The sequence below is a fragment of the Pelodiscus sinensis genome, chromosome 21 (genome assembly GCF_049634645.1).
Source record: "Pelodiscus sinensis isolate JC-2024 chromosome 21, ASM4963464v1, whole genome shotgun sequence".
NCBI classification, from domain to species: domain Eukaryota; kingdom Metazoa; phylum Chordata; order Testudines; family Trionychidae; genus Pelodiscus; species Pelodiscus sinensis.
In genome coordinates, this window is record NC_134731.1 from 15,438,057 (window position 1) to 15,454,263 (window position 16,207).

The 16,207-nt window shown below is 56.8% G+C and overlaps 1 protein-coding gene across 1 annotated transcript; it reads left to right on the plus strand.

Annotated features, from left to right (window-relative positions):
* Positions 1–7,483: 7,483 nt before the first annotated feature.
* HSPB1 (heat shock protein family B (small) member 1) lies at positions 7,484–13,034 on the plus strand. Its single transcript, XM_075904955.1, has 3 exons — positions 7,484–7,948; positions 12,185–12,248; positions 12,682–13,034. The coding sequence occupies exons 1-3, from the start codon at positions 7,555–7,557 to the stop codon at positions 12,869–12,871; spliced, it is 648 nt and encodes a 215-aa protein (XP_075761070.1). The 5' UTR covers positions 7,484–7,554; the 3' UTR covers positions 12,872–13,034.
* The last annotated feature ends 3,173 nt before the right edge of the window (positions 13,035–16,207 follow it).

Here is a 16,207-nt window from a genome sequence, read left to right on the forward strand (position 1 = left end):
ATCTCTCCAACGTCCTCAGCCGTGAAGACTGAAGCAAAGAAATCATTTAGTTTCTCTGCAATGGTTTTATCGTCCTTGATTGCTCTTTTTATAGCTCGATCGTCTAGGGGACCCACAGGTTTTTTAGCAGGCTTCCTGCTTCTAATGTACTTAGAGAACATTTTGTTATTTCTTTTTGAGTTTTTGGCTAGCTGTTCCTCAAAGTCTTTTTTCGCTTTTCTTATTACATTTTTACACTTGATTTGACAGTGTTTATGTTCCTTTCTATTTATCTCACTAGGATTGGACTTCCACTTCTTAAAAGATACCTTTTTGTCCCTCACTGCTTCTTTTACATGGTGGTTAAGCCACGGTGACTCTTTTTTAGGTCTCTTGCTATGTTTTTTAATTTGGGGTATACATTTAAGTTGGGCCTCTATTATGGTGTCTTTAAAAAGTTTCCATGCAGCTTTCAGGGATTTGGCTCTAGTCACTGTGCCTTTTAATTTCTGTTTAACTAACCTCCTCATTTTTGCGTAATTCCCCTTTTTGAAATTAAATGCCAGGGTGCTGGACTGCTGAGGTGTTCTTCCCACTATAGGAATGTTAAATGTTATTATATTATGGTCACTATTCCCAAGAGGTCCTGTAACGGTTATTTCCTGGACCTGATCCTGCACTCCACTCAGGACTAAATCGAGAATTGCCTCTCCCCTTGTGGATTCCTGCACCAGCTGCTCCAAGAAGCAGTCATTTAAGCCATTGAGAAATTTTCTCTCTGCTTCTCTTCCTGAGGTGACATGTATCCCAGTCAATAGGGGGGTAATTAAAATCCCCCATTATTATAGAGTTCTTTATTTTGGTAGCCTCTCTAATCTCCCTCAGCATTTCAATGTCAGTATCCCTGTCCTGGTCAGGTGGTCGGTAATATAGCCCTACTGCTAATTTTTTATTATTGGAGCATGGAATGACTATCCAGAGCGATTCTATTGAACATGTTGATTCACTTAATATTTTTATTTCATTTGATTCTACATTATCTTTCACATACAGTGCCACTCTGCCACCCACCCGGCCCGCTCTATCCTTTCTATATATTTTATATCCCACTATGATTGTGTCCCACAGATTTTCCTCATTCCAGCAGGTTTCAGTGATGCCTATTATGTCAATCTCCTCCTTTAATACGAGGTACTCTAGTTCCCCCATCTTATTAGTCAGACTCTTAGCATTTGTGTAGAAGCACTTTAAAAATTTGCCACTGCTTATTTGTCTGCCCTTCCCTGTTGCATTGGATTCCTTTGTATGCGGTTGTTTGTCTGCTCTGGCCCATGGTTTGCCCTCTCCCATCCTCTCTTTCTGACTACAGCTTAGACAATCTCTATCAATGGATTCTCCTCTAAGAGGAGTCTCCCTCCGATTGACGTGCATCTCCGCACCAATCGGCTTTCCCCCATCTCTTAGTTTAAAAACTGCTCTACGGCCTTTTTAATGTTTAGTGCCAGCAGTCTGGTTCCACCCTGGTTTAGGTGGAGCCCATCCTTCCTGTATAGGCTCCCCCTCTCCCAAAAGTGTTCCCAGTTCTTAATAAATCCAAACCCCTCTTCCCTACACCATCGTCTCATCCATGCATTGAGACTCTGAAGCTCTGCCTGCCTACCTGGCCCTGCGTGTGGAACTGGAAGCATTTCCAAGAATGCCACCATAGAGGTCCTGCATTTCAGTCTCTTTCCTAGCAGCCTAAATTTGGCCTCCAGGACGTCTCTGCTACCCTTCCCTACGTCATTGGTACCAACATGTACCACGACCACCGGCTCCTCCCCAGCACTACACATAAGTCTATCTAGATGCCTCGAGAGATCCGCAACCAACGCACCAGGCAGGCAAGTGACCATACGGTTCTCCCGGTCATCACAAACCAAACTATCTATGTTTCTAACGATTGAATCACCCACTACTAACACCTGCTTCTTCCTAACTGGCACTCCCTCCCCCTCAGAGGTATCCTCAGTGCAACATGCTCTGGGAGGAGGGTCCAAACTACAGAATGGTTTCCCTCTGCCGCCATTGAATGCTCTGTTCCCTTGAGACTCATCCTCCTTAAGAGCACTGGGGCTCTCAGACTGGAGGTGGGACAGTACTACAGTGTCCCAGAAAGTCTCATCAACATAGCTCTCTAGCTCCCTTAGCTCCTCCAGTTCAGCCACCCTGGCCTCCAAAGCCCAAACTCAGTCTCTGAGGGTCAGGAGCTCTTTACAACAGGTGCACACATACACCACCCGCCCACAGGGCAGGTAATCATACATGTTACACTCGACGCAATAAACAGGATAGCCCCCACTCTGCTGCTGGGCTTCTGTCTCCATTTTTCTAATGAATAAGTTTAAGTATAAACTGGGATTCTTTTTAAACCTCTGGAATATAGATTATTCTAAGAGTTATGTTTTAAAGAAGGTCAGAAGTCACTAGTGCCCTCTCACCTCCCTCTCCAAACTCCCTGTTAGCTATTCCTGGTCGCAAGCTTGCTGGTTGCTGAGTCACAGGCTTATATACCTCTGGTAGCCCCGCCCCCTGACTGAGGCTCAGCCAATTAACAGAGGCTTCTAGATTTCAAACCTTTTAGAAGCTCCTTCAAACAAACCAACCAACCAACCAACCAGACAAACACAAGCTCAGCACACAGCAAACACCCCCCCCCCCGACACACACACACACACACACACACTCCAGACAGCCACTTACCACAAGGGTCCCGTTTTTACTCTTTTACCTGGAGAACTTCCTCTCCAAACTCCCTGTTAGCTGTTCCTGTTTGCAAGCCCTGCCCCAAGGGGCGACGCCCTTCGTGCCGACAACTGGGGTTGCCCTTGTGTGGGGCGGGGGGCTGGCAGCAAGGCCAGCTGCCCAGTGCCCCTCCCATTTGCTCCCCCTCCCTGCAAAGGGGCCCGCCTCAGGGCTTGTTCCTCAACCCCCCCCCCCTTCTCCCCCAACATGCTGGGCTCCAGCGCTGCCCACGCCGCCTGGGGCTGTAGCTGCAGCCAGCTGGCAGGGGAAGCTGGGCTGCCAGTTTGACGGCCCTCTGGCAGCAGCTGGGAGCGCCTGTGTGGTGGGTATCGGGAGGGGGGGCTGGATGGATCCCAGAGACTCTCCTGGCCTACCCCCTGCCCAGCCGCCTAATCAGGCCCTATTCTTGCTGCAGCCACAGGAGCAGGGCCGCAGATGGGGCCTGTCAATCTCTCCGCCACGGGCGGCTCCTGTTCCCGCTGGGAGGTAGCCAGGAGAGGCCAGGCCGTGCCCTCGCTGTAACCTTGCCTGCTGGGGCCGCTCCAGCTCCCTCCCCACAGCCCAGTCCCTGCCCTGGGCCTGGCTGGGAGCCAGACGGTGCCTGAGATCTCATCTGCTTTGAGGTTGCCAGCTGGGGTCAGGCAGCCTGGATTCAGACGGGCCCATGCAGCGGCCCAAGCTGGCAGCTGCCTTAGAGCATGGTAGTCTCAGCCCCTGCAGTGGTGTGACTGGTGGGGCTGGCAAGCCGTAGAATCCCTGCTTTTCTTCCTCTCCTGCCTGCCCCTCACCCCCAGGACCAGTGGTCCCTGCAAGCTGAGTGCATGGGTGGCCATCCAATGCCCAGCTGATTAGCAGAGCACCCACAACTGCCCATAGCCTGTGTTTCTACTGGTGGTGCACATTCACAGATGCCTTGGTGCACATAACAAAATTTATTCTGCACAGAACTGGAAAAAATTACAGGGAACATTGCCCAGGATAGCAGAATACACCCCCACCCCTGCCGCCATGAAGCGTAGGTTTGATAGCACGTGCACACACTGGATTTGCTCCTCCTTTGCTCAGGCCCCCATGCAGCCACTCGCACCAGTGCGACATGCTGCCCTCCTCCCTGCTTTGCACTGGTGTGAAAGGTTGCAGCCAGTGCCAGCAGGCACTCCTCAGAGCCTGCCTTCCCCGTGCACCCTGGCCACCCGCAGGCCCTCTGCTCCCACAGCGGAGAGGAGGGCCAGAGCTCTATGGCACAGTGCAGAGTGACAACACCAGGGCTGGTGGAGGAAGAGAGGCGAGTGTGCAGGCTAGTGTGTGGAGGTAGGTTGGGCACTGCTGCACAGGGGGCAGGCACACGTGTGCGCTTGGACTGAGCTTGTGAGCTGTGCAAAGCCACGGGGTGCTGCAGAGCAGGCAGGGGCTGGGCCAGCTGCCCATGGCCAATCCCCAGTGGCCCCAAGCACACAGTGCTTTTTTTTAAAGAAAAAGGTGCCGGTACTCCAGGGGAAAAGTTGTTGAGCTCTGACTGGAGGTGCCGGTACCACGTCTGGAGGTACCAATACTGCGTCGGGAGGTGCTGGTACCACGATTGGAGGTGCCGGTACTACAACTGTGTTGTACCAATAAAAGCAAGCAGGATCTTATGAGGGGGATAAGGCAAAAAGCCACATTTATTGTAAAGATAATAAAAAAAATAAAGAAAAGATAGAAGCAAACAACGTTGTTTAACTACTTAACCCTTATACATATAAACATTCATTCATCCATTCATTCAGGTTCTGTGTATTTGTTATAATTACCAGCCTGGAAGTTGCTTGTGACAGAATACTGGCCAGGTATTCTGTAAACAAGTGATGGTAGTGGGGAGCGAAGTCCTGATCAGATGCGCATCTGAAGTGATGGTAGGCTGGCAGCAGAACCTTGGACTCTGATTCCATAGTTTTTTAGTCCAGTTCTCATAGGAATTTCTTCCTATGCCAGTCTATAGGAATTGCTGCATCATGCTGATGTCTCCAGGGTGGCTGCCAGGTGCTCGTCAGTGATCTCATCGGGTGGACCTCCAGTACTTGGTTTTCTCCACTCGACACCTTTTGGTTGCACTGGCACCTGACGCCTTCTTCAGCCCTTTGTTGCTGTATTCTCAGGCTGGCACCTCTCAGAACCATTCATTCATCGTCCAAGCACTCACTCTCTCTTACATACATTCCCTAATTAATGTTTCCCATACAGTATTTTGTATAATAATAAAAGTTGTAGTTACAAAAGTTACTGGGTGGTATTGCTTAAAACATTCTGAATGCTAAGTAAAGTTACAATGTTTTAAAGAGAACAGGCGTCAATTATGTAACAATGCCCTTAGTCAATTACAGGGCTTGGCTCCCATAGCAGAGTTAGTGGCTTGACAATGCATTGTTACAATGTATCTCTGCAATGTCAATTTCAAGCAGCCCCTTGCACAAGCTTGAGCATGCCCTGGGACACAGGAGGGGGGGCTGTTTCTGGCTACATAGGATTATATTCTTAACAGTTCTAAATTACATGACCTAATATATTATATTCTAAAGGGGCAATAATAATAATAAATCTAAACATTTAACAATCTTAACAAATAATAATAATAAGAAGAATTAATAATAAATCTAAACACTTTAAGTTGTGGGGAACAAATTATGGGGAGTCACTTCCATTTGGGGGAATCATTTTCAATACATTAATATGTTATCCCTACAACTGGAGGTGCTGGTACCACGACTGAAGGTACAAATACTGCGTCGAGAGGTGCTGGTACCACGACTGGAGGTGCTGGTATCACGTCTGGAGGTGCTGGTACCACGACTGGAGGTGCTGGTACCACGACTGGAGGTACCAATACTGTGTCTGGAGGTGCTGGTACCACGACTGGAGGTGCTGGTACCACGACTGGAGGTACCAATACTGCAACTGGAGGTGCTGGTACTACGACTGAAGGTGCCGGTACTACAAATGGAGGTGCCGGTACTACAACTGGAGGTGCCAGCACTGTGTCTGAAGGTGCTGGTACCACGACTGGAGGTGCTGGTACTACGACTGGAGGTGCTGGTACTACGACTTGAGGTGCCAGTACTGTGTCTGGAGGTGCTGGTACCACGACTGGAGGTGCTGGTACTACGACTGGAGGTGCTGGTACTACGACCTGAGGTGCCAGTACTGTGTCTGAAGGTGCTGGTACCACGACTGGAGGTGCTGGTACTACGACTGGAGGTGCCAGTACTGTGTCTGGAGGTGCTGGTACTACGACTGGAGGTGCCAGTACTGTGTCTGGAGGTGCTGGTACTACGACTGGAGGTGCTGGTACTACGACTGGAGGTGCCAGTACTGTGTCTGGAGGTGCTGGTACCACGACTGGAGGTTCTGGTACCACGACTGGAGGTGCCGGTACTGTGTCTGGAGGTGCTGGTACCATGACTGGAGGTGCTGGTACCACGACTGGAGGTGCCAGTACTGTGTCTGGAGCTGCCGGTACTGCGTACAGGACAGTACCATCACAAAAAAAGCACTGGGTGGGCAGCTGCCATCCTGCTCTGTGCAGTGCACTCAGCCAGCACGCGAGTGGGTGCGCCCCCTCCTCCCCGAGTGGAGAGCTAATCCCCAGCTTCAGCAGAACTGTGCGAAGTCAGTGGAAGGAGCTGCTGCACTGGTAATGAGGTTGGGGACAATGTTCCCCCCCAATTTCTTCCAGGTGCAGAATAAATTTTGCTATGCGCGCCAAGGCATGTGCACCACCAGTAGGAACACCCGCTGCCGACCGACTACGGGGGCTCTGCTAATCAGCTGGGAAGTATCTGAACCTCTCCTGCATGGCCGCCCAAGCGCTCAGCTTCCAGGGAACACTGGCTGGGGGGCAGCCTAGCTCCAGGCTGAGAGTGATGAGACTTGGGAGCTGGCAATCAATCGCCTTGTCATGGGCATGGTGGGTGGGCACCGGATCCTCTGCAGCTGGTCCCAGTAAGGACGTGGCAGGTTTGATACCGGATCCTGCCCTGCCCCGCGCAGGCAGTGTGAGAGGGCTCCTTGTGTACCGGCCCCTTGCAGCCGGACAGGGCACAGGGTGGGGCAGGGGTGCAGGGGGACGCTGGCCCTCCTTTGGCAGCTGAGCTGGAGGCAGGCTGAGCCCAGCTTGTTCTCTCACTGCTCCTCAGCCACCCACGGACTGTATCTCACGGCTCTCCTCCTCCTCATTCCCCAGCTCACCCCCGCCCCTCCCTCCTCTTTCCATTGCCTCCCATGTGCTGCCCCTGCCCATCCACGCAGCCATGCGCTTCTCAGTCACTGCACCATCCACCCTCCCACACCTCGCAGCCCCCTCCTCTTTCCCCACCTGCACCCAGCCCCATTGTACAGCTGGGGAACTGAGGCCCAGAGAGATTAAGTGACTTGCTCAAGGCCACACAAGCAGGCTGTGGCAGGGCCCAAGCCCTAAACTCAGCTCTCCTGAACCCCAGTCGTGTCTTCACTACCCAGCCAACCCACTGCAGCCAGATACTGGGGAGCCAGCACCCTTCCCCGCTTCTTTGCAGGCCCAGCGTAGCCGTGGGATGACGAAGGGCCTGGGAGGACGCGGGCAGAGCCTGACAGCTGACCTGCTGCTCATCAGCAGTGACTGGCCCGCATGTAATCTCCATGAATAGCCAGCTGAACTGCCTGGCTAAAAATAACCAGCTGCCTTTTCATAAGGGGCCAGCCCGCGGGGCTGCTCGAGAGACGCCCGCTCGTTCCCCTCCCGCCACAGCCAGAGCAGCCAGGCCAGAGCAGGAGTGCACCATGTCAGAGCGCCGGGTGCCCTTCACTTTCCTGCGCAGCCCCAGCTGGGACCCCTGGCGGGACTGGTACCTGGGCAGCCGGCTCTTCGATCAGTCTTTCGGGATGCCCCAAATGCTGGAGGACTGGTACAAGTGGCCGAGCAGCACCAACTGGCCGGGCTACCTCCGCCTGCTGCCCAGCCAGGCCGCCGAGCCGCTGGCCGTCCCCAGCCCCATCGTCACCTCCCCCACCTCCCCTAACCCTGCCTACAGCCGGGCCCTGAGTCGCCAGCTCAGCAGCGGTATCTCGGAGATCCGGCAGACAGCGGACAGCTGGAAGGTTGCCCTCGACGTCAACCACTTTGCCCCGGAGGAGCTGGTGGTGAAGACCAAGGAGGGTGTGGTGGAGATAACCGGTGAGTGCTTCCTTCCGCTCCTCCTGGCTCTGGAGAGGGGCAGCCGTCTCCTGTGAGCCTGAGCTGTTCTCCCTGTGCTGAGCCCTAGGCCTGCTGCACATGCCCCCCCACAGGGCTGGATTACCCAATAGGCAGACTAAGCATGTGCTTAGGGCACCCGCAAAGCCGGGCCACCAAAAAAAAGAGATTTTACGGTATAGTATTGTTTTTATTTTGAATTACATGGGGGGGGCACCATCATCTTTTCAGTGCTTAGGGCCTCTAAAGGTCTTAATCCGGCTCTGCCCCCCTAGAGCAAGGTGAGTGACACAGGCCCCACTGGGCCTGGTCTGTGAGAGGTGGCTGCAGCCCCCCTCAGGCCGGCCTGGCTGCCGCCTGTGGCCCCGGACGGCCAGGATTCAAAGGCTCCATTCAGGCTGGAGGATTCCTCCTGCCGAGATGGTGGGGCACTGGTGCACCCTTCACTCTCTCGAACCTCCAGCCCTCGACTCGGCGCCTCTCACTATATCGCTCATGCCTCCAAGCGGGCCGTTGCCTGCCCCCCCTTATTCCCCCATCCCCACAGCCTTGAGGAGTGGATGCAGCCAGCCGGCCCCCTCTGTTTCCTGTGAGGGGCCATGTTCCACCCCACCGCACGCTAGGGAGCCGCTTGCTCCAGCAGGTCGAAGAGGGAAAGGGCTTGCTCAGCCACCTAAATCCATGCAAGCCATGGGATGGGGGAAGACTACGCTTGTTATTCCATTCCGGCTGAATATTTGTATTCCAGACCCCTCTAGAGACCTCAGCCTAGAGCAGGGCCCCCTTGGGCTGGGTTCTCTACAAACATAGTAAGAAATAGACCCTGCCCCAACAAGCAGTTGGTCTAAATAGACAAAAGGGGAGGAGGGAAACTGAGGCAGGGGGCTGTAATATAACTTATCACCCAGCAGGTCTGTGACAGAGCTGGGGACAGACCCCAAGCTTCAATGAGTCCCCGGCTCACAGCCTAGCCCCCAGCCCTCACTACCCCCTAGGGCCCTCTCTCGAAAGCGAGGAGCCTTGTACCCTTGGGGGGTCTGGGCCCGAGGGCTTTCCAAGTTCACACACGCCCTTAGCAGTGAGTGCTCCGGCAGCCTGGCGAATCTCCTCTAGAGCATCATTAAAGATGGTGGCTTCACTCTCGGGGGAATCGTGTGGGCCTCGCTGCTGGATTTGAATCGTGACCCTTCCAGCTTTTTCTCTCCCTCCCTGGCTCAGATCCCAAACGAGAGCTCGGCAAAACATCTCCCAGCCCAGCAATCGCCATCACAATGGCAGGGAGCAAAGCCGAGGGTGCGGGGAGGAAGGAGGAGTCCCCTCACTGCCGTTTTCAGCCACTTCTGCAACACACTGCAGGCTGGCCCCCTCTGGTCCGGGACTCTGGGGTCCGTCTTGCCAGCAGCTGGGAGTGGTGCCAGGCTGGCAGCCTGCGGGACCAGTGTCCGGGGGATGGGGAGCCATACCAGCAGCCGGAGTGGAGCCCTGGTGGCCAGTGGAGCTGGTGGCTGGGGACAGTGGAGCCCCAGAGCAGGTGGGCCGGGAGCAGTGTGTTGGAGGAGAGCCCCAGGAGAGCCCAGAGGCCTGACCTCCCCTGGTCGGGCAAGCCCCTTGTTTGGGACCTCTCAGGTCCCCAGGATGCTGGACCGGGGAGGTCCAACCTGTAACGAAATATTTTCAAACAAATGTTAAACTAAGGCCCTGTGGCCTCCCATGGGACATTCAGACGCTGTCAGTCTGGACCAGGGGTGGGCACATGCGGGTGAAATGGCTCCGTTGCTGCTGGAATGGTTCTTTCCCAGGTTCAGTGTCTGCTCTTAGCCCCGGCTGGCTTTGTCACTGGTAGCTAGATCCTCTCTGGAGGAAGCAGAGCCACAGAACAGGGATAGGAAGAGGAATTGGGTGGATGGACATTAGGACCCAGGGGTGCCCTGAATTTCCAGGTGCCCGACGCAGCTGCGTATTCTGCATGTGGCTAGGACGGCCCTGACCACACTGTGCTGTGACCCAGCCCTGCGCAGCTCACGCGGCTTGGATGTAAGATCAGCCTGAGTCCCCCTGAGCCGTCCCCTCCCGCCCTCGGCTCCAGGAAGTTTTGCAGCCAGCTGTCCCAGAGTGCCAAGTCGCCAGCTGGTACAAACCGGTGCGGCTTGAGTGACTTCAAAGCACGATGCTGGTTCACACCTGCTGAGGGTCTGCCCCAGAGTCTGGGGTTTGCTGGGCAGCAGGAAAGCTTTGCAAGAAGCTGCAACTTCCCTGTTTCTTCCCAGCGAGCCAGTGATCAGGTCACCAGCTGGTACAAACCGGGGATCTCCGAGCCTGCTGGTGAAACCGACCCAGAGCGACGATGCTCAGAACCAATTTGCAGCCACCGGCGAAGCTGAAAGGGACTGACTCAGTCCAAGGCGGATGGTGCTCACCCAGGGGCAGCCCCTTGCATCCAGGGGACTGGAGCTCAGAAGGCAGGACCCAGCTGGGCTGAGATACCAGCACATGGGTTCAAATCCCTGCTCTGCCACAGACGCCTAGTGTGACCTAACTCCAGCTTCTCAGCGGGATTTGGGGCCTAAATGCCCCTTAGGAGCTGGGCCCTCCTCTGAGTAGCCCAGGGGATCAGCACTTCCCTACCCGGCCGGAGCAGCCTGTGAGGTACAGGGCTGCGTACGTGCCTTAGCTTGAGAAGTGGAGGTTGCTGAAACCCAGGGGCTGCGAACCAACCACCTAGCCTGAGACACGGCCGGGGAGGGGAGTGGGGGAGGATGCAGTGAGGCTACCTCTGCACCCTGGGGCTTGGCAGCTGTGGACCAGGGGAGCAGAAGGCTCCCATTGAGCCACCAAATACCCCGGCCCGTTCCCTTCCAGAGGCTGTAAATCCAGGAGAAGCAAAGGAAAGCTGGCATCCAGGGTGGGAGGGGAGGGGAGGGGGAAAGGGACTGGGAACTTTTCTTCAGTTTTCTACTGTCAGGGGCCAAACCCCCAAGGCAGAGAACGCATCTCCCACCCCCCAAGCAGCAAAATTCCAGCTTTTGATCCCCTTTCCCGTTTGTATCTGCAGTTTCTCCTTATCTGGTCTCGGCTGTTCAGCCCAGCCCGGCGCCTGCCCTGAAAACCAGACAGAGCCCAGGATGCAGCATCCGGGTGGCTGAGGCGTCTCCCGATTTTGTAACCCAGCTGCACGGGTGCGGGTGGAGGTGGGGGGCAGCGGTTTCTTCCATTCGCAATCACCCATGTAAATGGCAAGCCGCCCGTGCGCTGGGTAACCATGGTAACAGGGAAGCAGAGGCCTAGAAGGCGGGGAGGCCGAGCCGCGCTTTGGGGAGCTGTAGGAACGGCAGCCCGGCTTGGCTCTGGCCCCACCGCATGCCATAGAAGCTGCCTGCCCTGTTGGGGGGAGGGGGAAAGCAGGGCTGGGGAGATGGACCAGCTTGTCAGCCAGGTCCAACTCCACTGTGAGCTGGCAGGTGGGGTGCAGAGTGACACAAGAGCATTGGCAAATCAGCATTTTATACTAGTCGCTCTTGCCCCTGGGAGGGTCGGCCCTGGGCCGGGACCCGCTGTGTTAGGTGCTGGACATACACAGAATAAAACCTGACAGGCCAACCGAGGCCTCTGCCCGGACAACCTTCCCCGCCAGTGGCGGAAATCTGGCGCGAACAGGCGCTCTCATAGGAGTTGGGCTTCCGGATGTTAAATTGCGATTGCGAGCTAATCGAATAGTCGATACAATCTGTATCGATACAATCTGTATCGACTATACGATTAGCCGATCGCACCGCTATGCACAGCCGCCACGGGGGCAGCCCCAGGAGCCCCCCGCACTGCGGCGCCGCATTTTAAACTGCTTATCGGATGGTCGCGCACGACCCCATGCGGAAAACAAGCTGTCCCTCGCTGGAGAGTGGGCAGGGTGAGCGAGGGCTCGTGTTGCGCACGCAGGGTCCTGTTCAGAATGGAGCCTCCCCGCTCCGAAACGAAGGAGCCCGTTCCTCTTGGCTCCCCCAGCCAAGCGACTACTAGTCCCCTGGGCAGTCTGGCGGGGGGGGTCTGTGGGCCAGGCTGGCGGCTTGTGGAGGAGCCCTGGGAGTCGGGGAGGAGTCAGTACCTTCTCCGCTCTGGGTAAACCCCCGGGAAGCTCCGGCTGCAGGGTCCTAGCTGGGCCCGGGACATGGCACTGACCACTAGGCCTCACCCCCTGACTGTGTCTGTCGCCTCCTCTTCCAGGCAAGCACGAGGAGAGGCAGGACGAGCACGGCTTCATCTCCAGGTGCTTCACCAGAAAATACACGTAAGTGGCCGGCTCAGCCGGGGGGGAGGGGGGGAGAAGAGGGCTCCTGGGAGACTGGGCCTTCAGCCGTGGCAGGAGGGGGGGGGGGGCGATTTCTTTGCCACATGCAGTGCGGCTCGCCAGGTGGGACCCAGGGGCGTGGTGGCTGGACCCAGGGGAGATATGTTAGCCCACATCCCTGGCCCTGCTGGAATGATGTTTCCGTGAGGGGGGGGCAGGGGCAGCAGAGATGGAGCCCCTGGTTCTAGCTCTCCGGGGCCGGGGTGGCACAGAGCAGTGGTGAGCGGTCCCAGGAGGGAGCTACGCTCAGCCCTTGCTGGCCAGGAGGGGGTGGCTTCCCAGGATCGAGGGCAGACAGGAATCAGGTGCCAGTGGGCACTGCCAGGCGAGCCCCCGGCCCCGGCACACCCTCCCTCTCCTCTCCCTCATGCAGCCTGCCTCCTGGCATCGACGCCACCACGGTGCGCTCCTCGCTGTCCCCAGATGGCACGCTGACGGTGGAAGCCCCCCTGCCCAAGCCGGCCATCCAGTCTGCCGAGATCACCATCCCCGTCACCTTTGAGAGCCACGCGCAGATCACCCCGACCGACACCAAAAAGCCTGAGGAAGCTGCCAAGAAATAAGCCAGCGCCTGGCCCGGAGGAAAATCGCAATCCACTATGTGCCCCCCCCCCCCCCAAGCCATGGGTTTTTTTGGTTTTGGTTTTGTTTGGTTTTTTTTGTACTAGCCCAGCCACTGAGTTGCTCAAATAAATCGGAAAAAGTCAAATAAACCAACCCCCTAGTGTCTCTCCCCGTGTGCTGCATGGCCGGGTGCACTGGCCCTGGGGCTAGCCTGTAGCCAGCGATAGTGCCAGGCTGCATCCGGGGTGGGGGCTGCAAAGCCCCAAGAGAAATTCTCTCCGTGTTCACCAGAAGGTCCACGTGCCACACGGCACCAGGACGTGGTTTCTCCCAGCAGCCTCTGCTAGCTGCCGCCTGAGCTAAGTGACCTGCTCAGTGTCTCCCCTGAGGGAGGCTGGGAAGCTGGGCTGGGAACAGTCTTGGGCCTTGTCCTTGGGCTCCTCGTCCTTGGGCCGTTCTTCCATACGGAGCAGTGTCACATGGTGGGGCACGGTCCTGCCCTGGCTGTTGGCAGGGGCTCTGGTGGGCCTGGCACTAAAGCACAGAGTATGGGGTGCCGTGTTTCATGGCCAGCTCTGCTGCAGGGGCCTGGCCACAGGGCCGTCCCCATGCTCCCAGCTGCCAGAAAGGAAGAGATTCTCTCCCGTGGGTTGGTTGGGATAAGGAAGTGATCTGGGAGGACTGTTTGCTCTCCCGGCCTCAAGGAGCCTCCTTAGCAATGGGGGGAATCCCAGTCCTGAGGGGAAAGCCCAGCCACGGCTCTGGGATCCCTGACTGTGAAAAGAAGCAATGGGTCAGCCCCCTGAAGTCCATGAGGGCACAGGAGCTGCCCGGGATCGAGCAAAGAACCTTTGTATTTGCAAGGGCCGGCGGGTTGAGTTTGGAACCCGAAGCAAGGTTTGCAGCTCTGCTGTGCAGCAGGGAGGCGGGAGCCAGGCCGGGTGTTATTGGAGCTATTCCAAAGTGTGACTCACCCGCCAGGAATTGCTCCCTGCTGGCTCCCGGCTCGCAGGCTCCTGGCATTCCTCTCGCATGCCCTCGTGTTTCTGGAATCCTCCAGGCGCTGTTGGCCTCTGCTATCGCCCGGCCCTTTCAAAGTTTGCCCCGCAAGGTTCGATCCACGCCAGGAACCACAGCTCCCTCGTTCCTGACCCCTGCAGCGTCGGTGTGAACAGCTACGGCAGGACAGTCGTGCCCAGCAAGGCTAACTGAGAAGGGGGGAGAAGCCGTGGGCTGCGGAGGAGCCCAGCCACCCCCACAGAGCGGGGCCCAGAACCAAGCCCAAGCAGCCCCCGCTCGCCGTGGGGCAGAGAACAGCGGCAGCTTTCCCAGCCGGGCCAAATGCTGGCAGCAAACCCCGGAGCCGCCTGGCGCTTTGCTTGGCCCACAGGCCAGCTTGGGGGAGCTTGCCCAGGTCGGTGACTCTCACGGGCAGGCCCAAGCTGGAGCACCACAGCTGATGCCCTCAGGCCAAGCAGGGATTGGATGTGGCTCATACGAGCCCATTCTACCCTCAGGTCCAAGACCCAGAAGTTCAGCTCCTGCGCCAGCCCACCCAGGCCCCTCCCTCAGGAGCCCACCCAGCTACCCCAGATTGAGACCTAGATTGACCCCCCTTCTCTCTGGGAGGGCATCAAGTCAGGCTGCCACTGCCAGACACACCAGGCCTCTGGGCTGGGAGTGCCTCAGCTGTTATTAGCCAGGTTTGCTAGAGCAGTGTCTGAGGAGTGCCACGGCCAGGGCCCATGGTGCAGGGTGCTGTACAAACGGGGGCCTCAAGAGCCCTGTCTGCCATGCTGGGGAAGCCTCCCGGCCTTTGCCGATCCCACGAACCACTTTCCAGAGTTCCTTGCACGGTTGCTAGGGGAGTCCCAGGAAACGGCAATGCCAAGTGCCAGGCAGCCCTGCTCTAAGTGTGGCGGACGGGGGGCTACGGGACCCTGGTTCCAGAGAGCCCTGACCACCTCTCAGCGACTGCGTGGGCTTGTGCTGAATTTCCCCTCTGGCTTGGGGAAGGCGGACGCTGCCCTGGGGAGGGGTGCTCTGGGCTGCTAGGGATCAGCCGGTGGGGGTTCCCAAAGGCCCTGCCGGGACCGTGGGCAGGGAGGGCTCCCGTAACCCCCGAGCCCGAAGCAGGGTCGCAGCCTTAGATGGGCAGCCCGGCCTCTTGCTGTTACTATATTACCGCTCTGACAAATCCCAGCACTAATCCCCCTTCCTGAGTCAGACTCCGAGACAGAGCCTTCCCGGCGCGCGTGACCTGACAAGAATCCCTGAGCCTCTAGGATCGGGGGGCTGGTGCTCAGAATCCAGGCCCGAAAGCTGCCTGAGCAAACGCTCCAGGTGCCGCCGGCACGTGGGCAAGGACACAGCCTGGAAAGGGTTAACAGCCCCTGCTCCTGGAGAGCCCAAGATTAATCTCTGGAGCACAGGGAGCCGAGCCCAGCCCAGGCCCAGAGTGGGACGAGGGCGATAGGACTCAGCCCCCGCGTCAGCCGACAGGAATCCATGTCTCAGACAAACAGGATCCAGCGGGGCCGGCGGAGTCTGCTCGGCAGAGCTGGGATAGGAGTGGGAGGCCTGGGGCTCAGGACAGGCAGTGCCCCTAGGCCCCCCCCAGGCTGTGACCACAGCACATGGACTTCACCGTGCAGCCCGGTGCTGGGCAGTGCTGGGCAAACTGGATCCAGTTCCAGCAAATATTCTGGGTTTCCACAAGCCGGCATTTTCCGACAAACCGTGTGCTGGCAACAGCTTCCTCAAGGCAGGACCCGGGCTGGAGGGACTCTCGGTCCAACCGGCTGCAGCAAGTCCTGGTGCCTGCGCTTGTTCCAGTCCTGGGGCGGCCCCCATTCAGAAAGTTAAGAAGGATTTTTTTTAAAATGCAGAGGCATTTGCAGTTGCTTATTGCTGGCAGCAAGGCCACAGATTTTGCTTTCATCTTTGGCTTTTCCCCCAGAGGTCACCTGTAGAGCTCCTCTGAGGGGCTGTGTCCCCTAGTGGTTAGAGCAGGGAGCACATTGGTTCCATCAGAACACTCTCCCTCCCATGTGGCCACTTTCCTGTCCACACCTAGTTTTCTCCATGGCTCAAAGGAGGGCAATCCCAACATGTTTCAACGATATGTACACTACTGAGTTTTTCCGGGATATCGAGGTATCCCGGAAACCTCTGCCGCATCCAGGCAACATGTCTGCTCGTCCGAAATTTTTTTTTGGAAGAGCAGATGTGGTTTTTTGGCATCCCTGTAAACCTCATTTTACGAGGACGGAAGGATGTTCCGAAAAAGGGTTTTTTCCCAACATTTGGCCCTGTGTAGACGGGCCAAATGTTGG